Source organism: Centruroides sculpturatus, unplaced genomic scaffold (assembly GCF_000671375.1).
Source record: "Centruroides sculpturatus isolate CEXI.00-Female unplaced genomic scaffold, Cexi_2.0 scaffold202, whole genome shotgun sequence".
NCBI classification, from domain to species: domain Eukaryota; kingdom Metazoa; phylum Arthropoda; class Arachnida; order Scorpiones; family Buthidae; genus Centruroides; species Centruroides sculpturatus.
Window position 1 is genome coordinate 323,129 of NW_019384441.1, and position 13,194 is coordinate 336,322.

Here is a 13,194-nt window from a genome sequence, read left to right on the forward strand (position 1 = left end):
ATATATATATCTATTTATATATTTCAAATTGTCATCAAAATTTTATCTAAATTACTGAAATTTATGTATAAAGTTAGTTTCAAATCATTAGTTCCAATGAAAAATAATTAATCTATAAAAAATGTATTTGGTACTTTTAATATATATAATATAGGATAAAAGTTGAAATAATTTCTTTGAGATGATATCAAAAATTTCACACTTCTTGTTACAGATGAAAATATTTGATCATTAGAAAACTTTATTTTAATTTTTTTTAATGATGATTTTGTTTAAAAATTTTTTGACTAATTTAAAAATAATTCGCTTGAGATTATTTTAAATTTATATAATAATTAAATCTAGAAAAATGTTCTGAATATTGTAACAGATATTATTGGGAATGACTGGTTTTATAATTTAAAAGGCATTGTATTGCAAGTTTAGAACAGTTATTTTATTCTAAAAAGCTAAATTATTGGCTTTCAAATGTTGAGTAAATAAAATTGATGGTATTGATAGAAATTTGTGATTTTTCTTTATTATTCAATATATTTTGTTAAGCCTTTCAAACCAGTCTTCCACTGATTTGTAAATAATAATTTTATAAAGATTTGAAAAATCATAAATGAGAATTCGTCAAAGTTTGCATTATTAATGCAAATCAGTATTAAAACATGTTCAGTGCCATTTTAAATAGTGGATTTTATCATCCACAAAATCTGCTGTCATTTTAAAATTAAAAAGAAATGAAAATACTAGTCTTAAATATTTCTCTTTGCATATAAGTTTGAACATATTTACTTTATGTTTTTGTCTAACAGAAGACAATAATGGCTTAAGATCTATATAAAATGCAATATATTGTCAAGTTGGTTAAATTTGGTTTTTATTTCTGACAGTAATTTAACATTTATATATAAGCATTCCAAAGATATTCTATCTTTATATGTTTTTTCTTTGTACGTAATGTCACAATTTATTTAAATTTCTACCCATGTGAACTGTTACGTTTTTATGTAGTTCTTAAAAATATAATGGGTAAACAAAATTTATTTTTAAGGAGACAGGTAAAAAGCATTACTATACTATACTAAAACATTACTATAGAAAATTTGTTATCGAAAATGCAGAAATAAAAATAACTGTACATTTCATAAGTCTCTTTATTCACGTTGTCTGAAATTTATTTTTTAAGAAGGGGTTTTTTTTTAATATTTAAGATTTAATAAATGGTTTTAATTTTAGTCCGAAAGATGGCACTACTTGACTTAACACCTTTATTTTTTAAATAACTTCTATCATATTTATAAATAATACATTATATATACTTATTGAATTATAACGTGAAATCAATTTAAAGTTTCCAGTTCCAGTTGAAAATATTAAAATTATTACAAGATATATAATTTTTATCGACGGATTAATACCGCATTGGCTTTTATTGTAGTATAAATCATGCAATAATATGATCGGGTATAACTTCGGGATTCATCCAAGTGTAAGCATATTTTCGATATTCGTTACGTTTCTTGAATGAATTTATTAAATAAGAAAGCTCTTCCAGAAATCTGAAAGTGACAACAAATACATTTAATATTGTTAACATTTTTTTAAACTGTTTATAAAATTTTTAATTAACCTGAGTCTATATTTAAAAGATAACAGTTATTTTATATGATGCTATTATGAATGTATAACATATACAAATTAGAATATCTAAATAAAGTCAAACTTTGTTTCACCTCTGAAATTGACACTCAATCGAGTGTGGCATTAAACTTGAAGTACCTCAAACAATTGGAATTGTAAGAAGTAATGAGGTTTGAAACCTCACGTAATCTGGTGATACAGTTTTGCATTGCAAACATTATTATGTTTAATTCATAGATACTTATTAGTATCTATCTATGGGGAAGACCAGTTCACAAGTACTCATTGGCGTTATATCGAGATTTGAGTATATTATTTAAATATGCATCCCGTTACTAGTAGAGTTTCATTGAATATTTTATGCTCATTATACTTGCGATTAATACATAAAATTATCGTAGATTAATATAAATGTATCTAATCATAAAGTAAAATTTTTGCACATTTAAAATACTTCAATTTCTGTATTTAAAAAAACAACTTTAGGTTATGAATTTAACATTGATAAAAAAAATCAAAAAGTTATAAAAAGAAATTCAAAAAAATAAAAATGCATTTAATCGGTGTTGAACCGGAACACGAGGTAAACCACAACTAATAATGTGAACTTTCCGTTAATATCATCTAGCCATAAAGTTGTGCGAGAAATTCCTGTTCGTTCTTATACCTTTAGAGTAGCGAGAATGAATAATAAAATTTCGGCATATGACGTGCTTGGTCACATGCCATAGATCGCGGCGAAACTATTTGGTAGGATAGGAAGTTTTGTATAGAAATGTTGGCCCGCGATAAGTCAACATTTTTTCAATACTTCCAGCATTCTAGATAAACTGCACATCATGATTTATACGATTTCTATATCGCCGATAGAGTGAATTAAAGTTTTGTAGAGAATATTTGAAGGAAAAAAAACTTAATTCTTCGATTATTTTTTGCTTTTTGATTGGTAAAGTACGTTACTCTTATAGGAAATGTTAAATGGGATAATGCAAATATATTTTCTAAAATATGACGTGCAAACATTGGGAGATGATGATTGAAAATCTTGCTGATTCGGCTCGTTAACGTAATATTCGTACTCGTCTTATCAAAACATATTTTACTTACTCTTTATGTGCGGAAATATCATTTTCTTGCAAGAGGTAAACACTTTTCGAGTATCCTAAGCGACTTTTGTTATCTCCACTTAAAATTTTCACAACATTAATAATTTCCTTAATGGTGCAAACATTCGGAAGTTGTTCGACGATTTCACTTTCCGATAAAGCACTCTAAAAATTGAATACTAAACTTAGAAGAAATTTTTATTTATCACAAACGCAAACATAATGTAACTTTTAACTTAAACTTTAACCAGAATTTCGGTTTTTTTTTTCTATAATTTAAGTCGAATTAAAGTATATTTTACCTTGCTTCTAGGTATAGGACCCGTCAATAGTAAAGGATAATTTGGTACAAAAGCACATTCCTCGAATTGAGGTATGTCAACAGCTGCGTGAAATATGGTACAGTTAGCGATAATACTCGTAATAGTGTCGGTGATTTGGAGTCTGCTACCGAAACCATTTTCAGTTCCGGGTACTCCCTGTTAAATTAAATTTGTTTTTATATAGGCCTAAACGCCCTTTTTCAAATAAAATAGTATGTAGTATTAAAAATTATACTTGTAGTTGACATCCTCCGTCTTTCTTTTCTCGCACGAGTTCCTTCCTCCAGTTCTGTAATTCTATATCTTGCGATATTTTCTCTGGATAATCTGTAGATAAATTTAAAATTTGAGGACTTTTTTTCTATTGTAGTGATTATCTGTATGTCCTAGATCATCGGTTATTTATAAATTAGATTTTCGAATGTTTAGATGTAGAAATTAAAGCCATGCTTTACTTATAGACTACATATTAGAGTTATGTATGTACAGCCAAACCTATGAACAACGCCCACTGCACTGACGAGAGCATAAAAATGGCCGTTTTGGGAGGTTATTTTATATGCATTTCAAAAAGAAATGACCGCCGTTTAGAAGTGGCCGTTAGTGGAGGTTCGACTGTGTATGTGTGTATATAGGCCCTATGTATATTTCTGATAAAATTTTTAAAAATTTAGACTATATTAATTTTTATTAATATAATACAGATTTATAGGCATATAATTAATTAGAAAATATGGTTTACCATAATGATTTTTAACTATTTTTCCAACATAATCGAAAATGCTATCATATAAAGCCGTGGCATCGTCACGATACGGATAATAAGGAAGCACACCAGGATCATTAACCTGAAAAATAATAATATATATATGTATTAGTTCTTTATAATAAAAGTGGAGATAATAATTATGAACGCGTTCTTCGAGATCGTTATTATTGATTTTTTAACAAAACAAAAAATTCCAATTGACTTACGCCCCTCGATTCGATTTCCTTTGGTATGTTTATCTCCTCGAATTTCCAATTGAAAAATCTACATAGGAAACATGATATTTTCATTAAAAATATATTTTAAAAATGCAAAGATGAAGATAATATTAAAATAATATGTATATTATATTTATTGCTGCAAAACTTTATTAAAGGTCGAAATTAAAGTGAGCTCTGTAAAGAGAAGTGGGTTTTTTGTATGCGTATTGAAAAACGTTCTTAGAATATTTCTATTTTTGATTAAAATAAGAAAAAAGAAAGGATAAAAGGAAATACGATCCGTGTATTTCATTACATTTATATAACCCGGTTTTTTTATATAGTGTAATAAAATTTTCCTTTTTTAATTTGCATTTATATTTTTATTTCGATTTAAGTGTTATAAATATTTAGTGTTTGTTGTAGGAAACTTAAATCTTTATAGGATTTTGAGATAGTCGAAAGATATATACATATATATATATTTTTAATTTAATCACCTTCGTGCTATTAAGTGGGAGAGGCCACGTACTCCAATAGTTGTCACTCTATCTATCCATCCTCCCATTACTAGAAGTTTTTCCAGCATTAATCTGAAACAAAGAAAGAAAATGCTTAATTATAAAAATTAAACTCGATGATGAATTTTTATTATTAATTTTATTGTAAACTTTTAAAATGTTCCTCCAATAATGGCACCTCCTAACAACGACCATCTCTTAAACAGTATGAAAAATAACCTTCAAACAACGACCATTGTTCGAAGGTTTAATTATATATTCATTTTTGTTCATAAGTTTTGTTGTTATTAATACTATTTATGGAGAATTCATTCCTAATATCAAATTATTATTAATATGTTAATTAAAAAATTAATAAATAATGTTTTAATTTAATAAAGTTATAATATATTACAATTCACGCAGAACGCATCGGTAATGAAATGTTGGAAATTATGAAGCTTACTTATTAATAGACAAAAGGTATTTAAAATGCGGTGCCATCAACTTGAAAAGGGGGTGGGAAGGTGAAAGGTTGCGATTAATAGAAATCCATAAAGATTCCATCAGAAGATGGGTCCTACCTGAAAAAATAATTATAAAGATCATCGATAAAGTAGCGTTAATAACGAGAAAATGATTCTTACCTATACTGAGACAAGCTCTATGATAGAGAGCATCGGCATTGTTGAAGTACATCTTGGCCAAAAGCCAGGTATAAGGCGGGTCGGAGGGAAAGAAAACCTGTAATGGTTCAATTTAAGTCACCCCAATTAAACCGAACCATCTTATCTTCCAACAATTTTCATTACACCCCGTCATTTAAGTAAATTACAAGTGTTGTAATCATATCAGAATAGTTGTTGTCAAACTATTTGCTAAAGAGCTTCAAACTGGATCAAGACATCCACAATAATTATTATTCTCTAGTCGAATGTAGGAAGATCTTTACCGCAACACCTGTTGCTCGTCTTTTACAATATTTAAGAATAAAGCACGATTTAAAGATGGTGGAGATGAGCCTCGCGTGACGCAAGTATTTACGAGAACCGGAAATCTATTAAAACTGATAGAGTGTTTACAGTTTTAAATGTATTTCGCTTATAAATAATTTAAAATATGCATTTTGAATACTTTACATTAAATTATAATTGAATGAGAGTTTCTAAATTTATTCGTAGGAAGCATTAAATGTTAAATGAAGATTATTATTAAATGGAATTAAGCTGGTTAAAAGATTAATTAATAAATTTTCGCGTTAAAGACTTTTATGTTAATATTACAAGTTTTGTGCATTAGATATACATTTTTCACAAGTTTTAAAATATATAAACTTATTGCTGATATTTTACGAAAATATCCGTGCATTAAGAATGAATGGGTCCATTTGAATAAAGCATTTTACGGAGAAAATACGTTCGGCTTACTTTATTGGCTTTAAATTTTCTATTTTAAATGTTTTTCTCGCCATTCCAGCGCATCTATAATTAAGTTATGCATTTCGAAAAACGAAATAGAAAATTATATTACTATTTTATCGTAGGATAAAGTCTAAATTTTCTTGACACGCGAAAGTGTAATACGATTTTGAAAACTCAATAATACGTTAATTGGGTTCCTCGAAATACTAAAACTACATTTTCTGTCAACATCTGCTTTATAACTATACACAATTTATAGTTATTAATTAAAATAAGTTAAGAGTTGATCTGTCGTTAATTATTTACCAATCAGATTTCCTGTAAAAATATCACAGTTAAAGTAATTAGTAAAGTTCGAAGTAAGGAGGAGAAAATCCCTAAGAGGGTTGTATCGATGATATGACGTAAATTTAAAAACAAAAGTATTGTACGATTGTCAAATAGTTGAAAAGTTTTGATGGCAATACAATTGTCTTTAAGACTTAATTCGAGTGCGGCTCCACCTCAATTAACCCATTTGGATTATATATAATTCCTTAATATAATATATCTAAACCCCAGACAAGTTAGTCCTTTAAACTGACAGAAATACTCCACCCCGAGGGAGAACAGAGTAAGGTTGGTAAGACGCAGAGTAATCCCTTTCAATCATCATCTATGTTATACAACGGCAGTTTAACCTTTTTTAAATAGTTGGATTAATCGAAGTATTAAAGTAAAACTTACGGGATTGTCTACGGTTCTATCTTGAAATAACTGTATAGCTATGGGCCGAATTTCACCGTCGTGATTCAGATAAAACAGAGCAATGGGCGCGCAAACCTGTAAATAAATAATTAAAACCGAAACGTAAATACTAAGAACGAGTGCGATTATTCGTTTAAGCTATGCGATTACCAATTTGTCATCTTTGCAGGGTAAGTTTTTCATGATTTTATAATCGATTATGAAAATTCTTTTATTTTCTAATGCCTCCCGAAGACTTAAATCTTCCAAAAATGGCTCCAGTTCTTTGTCATCTGCTGCGAAGCTGGAATCGAAACAATTTATCTCAGGTGTAATCAAAATTCAAAATTTGTAAAATCGTATATTAAAAAGGACATTATTATCATTAATTTTGTTTAAAACGTGTTGTGCCTACTTAAAATAATTTGTTTTTAAGTNACTAAAATCAAAATTATAAATCATGATATAAAACATGTCATATATATATATATTATTTGACTACTTTTAAAACAATCTAAATGAACAAAATAATTTTTTCTTCCTCAAAATGTAAGTAGATTAATTTAATTTATATTATGATTTTGTACATTTTGTAAAATAGTTTTCAAGAGATCAGAAATTTAATTTAACAAAGAAGGAAATTTGGTGGTAACAGGAACATCCAGAAGAAAATTAGCCTATAAAACAACAATGGAAAATAAAAGACACGTTACATAATGACTATTCATCCTCTGGTCTAATTATAATAAAAGTTCTTAAAATCAAACAGATGTCTAAAATAAATAAAAAATTATATGACACCAAGAAAATAACAGATATAGAATATTGCTAAAATAATTTAAACAATAATTTTAAAACAAATTAAATCTTAAGAAAAAACAGGGCTAAACTTCTTATTTATGCAAATACAGTAGAGCATCGATTATCTGACTCAATTGGGGACTCAGGTTGGTCAGATAACTGAAAAAATCGGATAACCGAAAAGAAGGAAAAAAATTATTAGTATAGTACATTAGGATATTAGTATATCCCATGTAATTAGTTTATTAGTATATCCCTATTAACCAACTTTGTGTTGAATTTTCATCAATATTTAGCCTAACAAATATTTTTTTAAAATAATAATCGTCGCTACTGTATCGTTAAAAATTATTTTTAAATTATTTTATTGCTCATGAAACAAACAACCACTCATAATTAGAAAATTAAGTCTCGTTTAAATACTGGCCTCCCTTCAATGGTCAAACCGTTGATGCCAGCTAAAACACACAAAAATTTAACAAAAATAATATTAAAGTAGCCAAGACATAGCCAAATATTGTAATGCCACATCATTAGCGGACATTTGAGATTTGCCGACTAGATCGGTCGATTAACCGATGTGACGGTTAATCGAGGGTTGGATAATCGATGCTCTACTGTATAAAATAGAAACAAATAAAATTAAGTATTTTCACTTAATATGGTTATTTCTACAATGATTCAAAAATCAAAACTTAAGAAACATTAAGAAAAGCAGGGATCTTAACTCATGACATTGGATATGAGTAAAATAAAATAATTTTATATTCTATATTTTATTTAATATATTATTAAATGCACTATAATTTTACATATTGAAATTTTTGGAAATAGTTTCAAAATGATCCCTCTAATGACTAATGTTGAACAAGAAAATAATTTTAAAGTATTTGTTTTTCTTTCAATTGTTATTCTTATTCATTAGAAACTAAAGTTATAAACATTTCATTTTTAAATATTTTTTGCTAGAAAAATATAGATTGCAGTATAAAATATGATAAATTATATTTTAATTTACATTATGTAAACTTTAAAGAAATATACTAGAATTTGCTATATTGCAATTTACAAAAATAGTTTCAAAATAAATTCATATGATATCTATTTCATAAAAATATTCAAGTTAAATAAAAAAACTTGTATGGCATGTTTAAATTGTGTGATAATTTTAATGTGAGTAATTCAAAATAAATGTTTATTGAGATTATATTTTAATTAGTCAAAGTAGAATGCCGATTCTTTATTATTATTTTTTTAATTGTAATTTCAAAAATTAACAATCAAAAATTGAAAAAAATTGCAAAAGAGTAAATGGAATGTTGTTGTATCTGTTTCACCAATGTATTTTTTTTTTGTTTTTTTTTTAACAATTTTTAAATACTTAATTCAATCACATTCAATTTAATATCGGGTTTGGGTTGTGTATATTTGTAAACAAATATTGATGATATAAAACAAAGATTTGGCAACTTAAATTCATATTAAAAAAATAAAATATTATAAAAATGCAGTATTTTATCTTTAAAAGAAAGGGAAGTGCTTACAAAAATAATTATTTTGATATTATTATAGATAACAGATTTGTATACTTGATCAATTCTTTTCAGTGTTTCTCAACCTCTAACGAATCGTCGCCCCCTTCAATAAAACCGTTACGTAGTATCACCCCCTTCACTTCAAAATTCCAATGCCGTGGGCCAGGGCTAACGCCAAATTTGTACTGCATTGAATAGACTAGTGACTAGTATAATGTTATTGTTTAATTATTGTACGATATAACAAATAAAATATTTAATTAATCTTAATATAATGTTTTACTATATTGCCCAGAAAATTGTTTTTCGCCCCCAAAATATAAATTGTTACAAATTTCCCCCTAAGCATGGAAAAATGCCCACATGGGGCGGTATCGCCCCCATGAGAAACACTGTTTTAAACAAATAATCATTCAAGAAAAAATATGTTTCTGATCTTAAAGTGAAATGATTTCTTTTTTTGAATATAACAATTTTCCAAATGTTGACAAAGATAGTAACATTTAATATTTGTTATATTGGAACGATATTTATAATTAATTTTTAAGATAGATATATTCTAATAAATAGAAAAAATTTTTATATGAAGATTTAAAATATTAAATGAACTTTATATTTATAAAAATATTTGAATAATTTTTATTTTTAAAAGAATAAGAATTATATCATTTTCATTTATGTGAAAATTTATTATATATATAAGCTATATTGAAAATATTTTGATGACTTGTTAGATGATTATTTAAATAGTCAGAAAACTTGATAATACATTTATTCACAATGTTTGTTTGGTACAAATATTGAAAAATTTTTACAAATAATTTTTACTTCTGTAATCTAAGAATTATGATAAAATTTATTTTTTTAAAATATTTACAATAATACGATATATGCTCATATTAATTTATAAGAATGTGTTTGATTATAGACAGTTAGACAGTATTTTACTCATTTTTATAATTCAAAGGATTAACAAATTATAGAAGTATCAATATATAAATTTATTTTTCTTAAATTTATATATATATCTATTTATATATTTCAAATTGTCATCAAAATTTTATCTAAATTACTGAAATTTATGTATAAAGTTAGTTTCAAATCATTAGTTCCAATGAAAAATAATTAATCTATAAAAAATGTATTTGGTACTTTTAATATATATAATATAGGATAAAAGTTGAAATAATTTCTTTGAGATGATATCAAAAATTTCACACTTCTTGTTACAGATGAAAATATTTGATCATTAGAAAACTTTATTTTAATTTTTTTTAATGATGATTTTGTTTAAAAATTTTTTGACTAATTTAAAAATAATTCGCTTGAGATTATTTTAAATTTATATAATAATTAAATCTAGAAAAATGTTCTGAATATTGTAACAGATATTATTGGGAATGACTGGTTTTATAATTTAAAAGGCATTGTATTGCAAGTTTAGAACAGTTATTTTATTCTAAAAAGCTAAATTATTGGCTTTCAAATGTTGAGTAAATAAAATTGATGGTATTGATAGAAATTTGTGATTTTTCTTTATTATTCAATATATTTTGTTAAGCCTTTCAAACCAGTCTTCCACTGATTTGTAAATAATAATTTTATAAAGATTTGAAAAATCATAAATGAGAATTCGTCAAAGTTTGCATTATTAATGCAAATCAGTATTAAAACATGTTCAGTGCCATTTTAAATAGTGGATTTTATCATCCACAAAATCTGCTGTCATTTTAAAATTAAAAAGAAATGAAAATACTAGTCTTAAATATTTCTCTTTGCATATAAGTTTGAACATATTTACTTTATGTTTTTGTCTAACAGAAGACAATAATGGCTTAAGATCTATATAAAATGCAATATATTGTCAAGTTGGTTAAATTTGGTTTTTATTTCTGACAGTAATTTAACATTTATATATAAGCATTCCAAAGATATTCTATCTTTATATGTTTTTTCTTTGTACGTAATGTCACAATTTATTTAAATTTCTACCCATGTGAACTGTTACGTTTTTATGTAGTTCTTAAAAATATAATGGGTAAACAAAATTTATTTTTAAGGAGACAGGTAAAAAGCATTACTATACTATACTAAAACATTACTATAGAAAATTTGTTATCGAAAATGCAGAAATAAAAATAACTGTACATTTCATAAGTCTCTTTATTCACGTTGTCTGAAATTTATTTTTTAAGAAGGGGTTTTTTTTTAATATTTAAGATTTAATAAATGGTTTTAATTTTAGTCCGAAAGATGGCACTACTTGACTTAACACCTTTATTTTTTAAATAACTTCTATCATATTTATAAATAATACATTATATATACTTATTGAATTATAACGTGAAATCAATTTAAAGTTTCCAGTTCCAGTTGAAAATATTAAAATTATTACAAGATATATAATTTTTATCGACGGATTAATACCGCATTGGCTTTTATTGTAGTATAAATCATGCAATAATATGATCGGGTATAACTTCGGGATTCATCCAAGTGTAAGCATATTTTCGATATTCGTTACGTTTCTTGAATGAATTTATTAAATAAGAAAGCTCTTCCAGAAATCTGAAAGTGACAACAAATACATTTAATATTGTTAACATTTTTTAAAACTGTTTATAAAATTTTTAATTAACCTGAGTCTATATTTAAAAGATAACAGTTATTTTATATGATGCTATTATGAATGTATAACATATACAAATTAGAATATCTAAATAAAGTCAAACTTTGTTTCACCTCTGAAATTGACACTCAATCGAGTGTGGCATTAAACTTGAAGTACCTCAAACAATTGGAATTGTAAGAAGTAATGAGGTTTGAAACCTCACGTAATCTGGTGATACAGTTTTGCATTGCAAACATTATTATGTTTAATTCATAGATACTTATTAGTATCTATCTATGGGGAAGACCAGTTCACAAGTACTCATTGGCGTTATATCGAGATTTGAGTATATTATTTAAATATGCATCCCGTTACTAGTAGAGTTTCATTGAATATTTTATGCTCATTATACTTGCGATTAATACATAAAATTATCGTAGATTAATATAAATGTATCTAATCATAAAGTAAAATTTTTGCACATTTAAAATACTTCAATTTCTGTATTTAAAAAAACAACTTTAGGTTATGAATTTAACATTGATAAAAAAAATCAAAAAGTTATAAAAAGAAATTCAAAAAAATAAAAATGCATTTAATCGGTGTTGAACCGGAACACGAGGTAAACCACAACTAATAATGTGAACTTTCCGTTAATATCATCTAGCCATAAAGTTGTGCGAGAAATTCCTGTTCGTTCTTATACCTTTAGAGTAGCGAGAATGAATAATAAAATTTCGGCATATGACGTGCTTGGTCACATGCCATAGATCGCGGCGAAACTATTTGGTAGGATAGGAAGTTTTGTATAGAAATGTTGGCCCGCGATAAGTCAACATTTTTTCAATACTTCCAGCATTCTAGATAAACTGCACATCATGATTTATACGATTTCTATATCGCCGATAGAGTGAATTAAAGTTTTGTAGAGAATATTTGAAGGAAAAAAAACTTAATTCTTCGATTATTTTTTGCTTTTTGATTGGTAAAGTACGTTACTCTTATAGGAAATGTTAAATGGGATAATGCAAATATATTTTCTAAAATATGACGTGCAAACATTGGGAGATGATGATTGAAAATCTTGCTGATTCGGCTCGTTAACGTAATATTCGTACTCGTCTTATCAAAACATATTTTACTTACTCTTTATGTGCGGAAATATCATTTTCTTGCAAGAGGTAAACACTTTTCGAGTATCCTAAGCGACTTTTGTTATCTCCACTTAAAATTTTCACAACATTAATAATTTCCTTAATGGTGCAAACATTCGGAAGTTGTTCGACGATTTCACTTTCCGATAAAGCACTCTAAAAATTGAATACTAAACTTAGAAGAAATTTTTATTTATCACAAACGCAAACATAATGTAACTTTTAACTTAAACTTTAACCAGAATTTCGGTTTTTTTTTTCTATAATTTAAGTCGAATTAAAGTATATTTTACCTTGCTTCTAGGTATAGGACCCGTCAATAGTAAAGGATAATTTGGTACAAAAGCGCATTCCTCGAATTGAGGTATGTCNGACATTTATTTAAAAAATAAATTTTAAGTTTGCCCATAAAAGTG

General features: G+C 26.3%; 2 protein-coding genes across 2 annotated transcripts; both read right to left on the reverse strand.

Moving 5' to 3' along the window:
* Positions 1-1,034: 1,034 nt before the first annotated feature.
* LOC111620164 (arachidonate 15-lipoxygenase B-like) lies at positions 1,035-7,071 on the reverse strand. The gene is made up of 11 exons (XM_023362041.1): positions 6,849-7,071; positions 6,678-6,773; positions 5,178-5,274; positions 4,997-5,114; positions 4,531-4,623; positions 4,037-4,094; positions 3,804-3,909; positions 3,297-3,388; positions 3,041-3,217; positions 2,740-2,903; positions 1,035-1,550 (listed from the first exon to the last, which is right to left on the reverse strand). Exons 1-11 carry the CDS (start codon positions 6,879-6,881, stop codon positions 1,436-1,438), a joined length of 1,149 nt encoding a protein of 382 aa, XP_023217809.1. The 5' UTR covers positions 6,882-7,071; the 3' UTR covers positions 1,035-1,435.
* A 3,991-nt stretch (positions 7,072-11,062) lies between these two features.
* On the reverse strand, positions 11,063-13,155 carry LOC111620151 (arachidonate 15-lipoxygenase B-like). Its single transcript, XM_023362021.1, has 3 exons — positions 13,072-13,155; positions 12,771-12,934; positions 11,063-11,581 (listed from the first exon to the last, which is right to left on the reverse strand). Exons 1-3 carry the CDS (start codon positions 13,153-13,155, stop codon positions 11,467-11,469), a joined length of 363 nt encoding a protein of 120 aa, XP_023217789.1. The 3' UTR covers positions 11,063-11,466.
* Between the last annotated feature and the right edge of the window lie 39 nt (positions 13,156-13,194).

Bases quoted from the DNA above. Each gene is read 5' to 3' on its own strand.
- LOC111620164 (XM_023362041.1), bottom strand. From the start codon at position 6,881: ATGAAAAACTTACCCTGCAAAGATGACAAATTG. The intron at 5,115-5,177 runs GTAAGAATCATT...TTATTTTTTCAG, and splicing joins TAGAGCTTGTCTCAGTATAG to GTAGGACCCATCTTCTGATG. The intron at 3,389-3,803 runs GTAAACCATATT...ATTTATCTACAG, and splicing joins AATAGTTAAAAATCATTATG to ATTATCCAGAGAAAATATCG.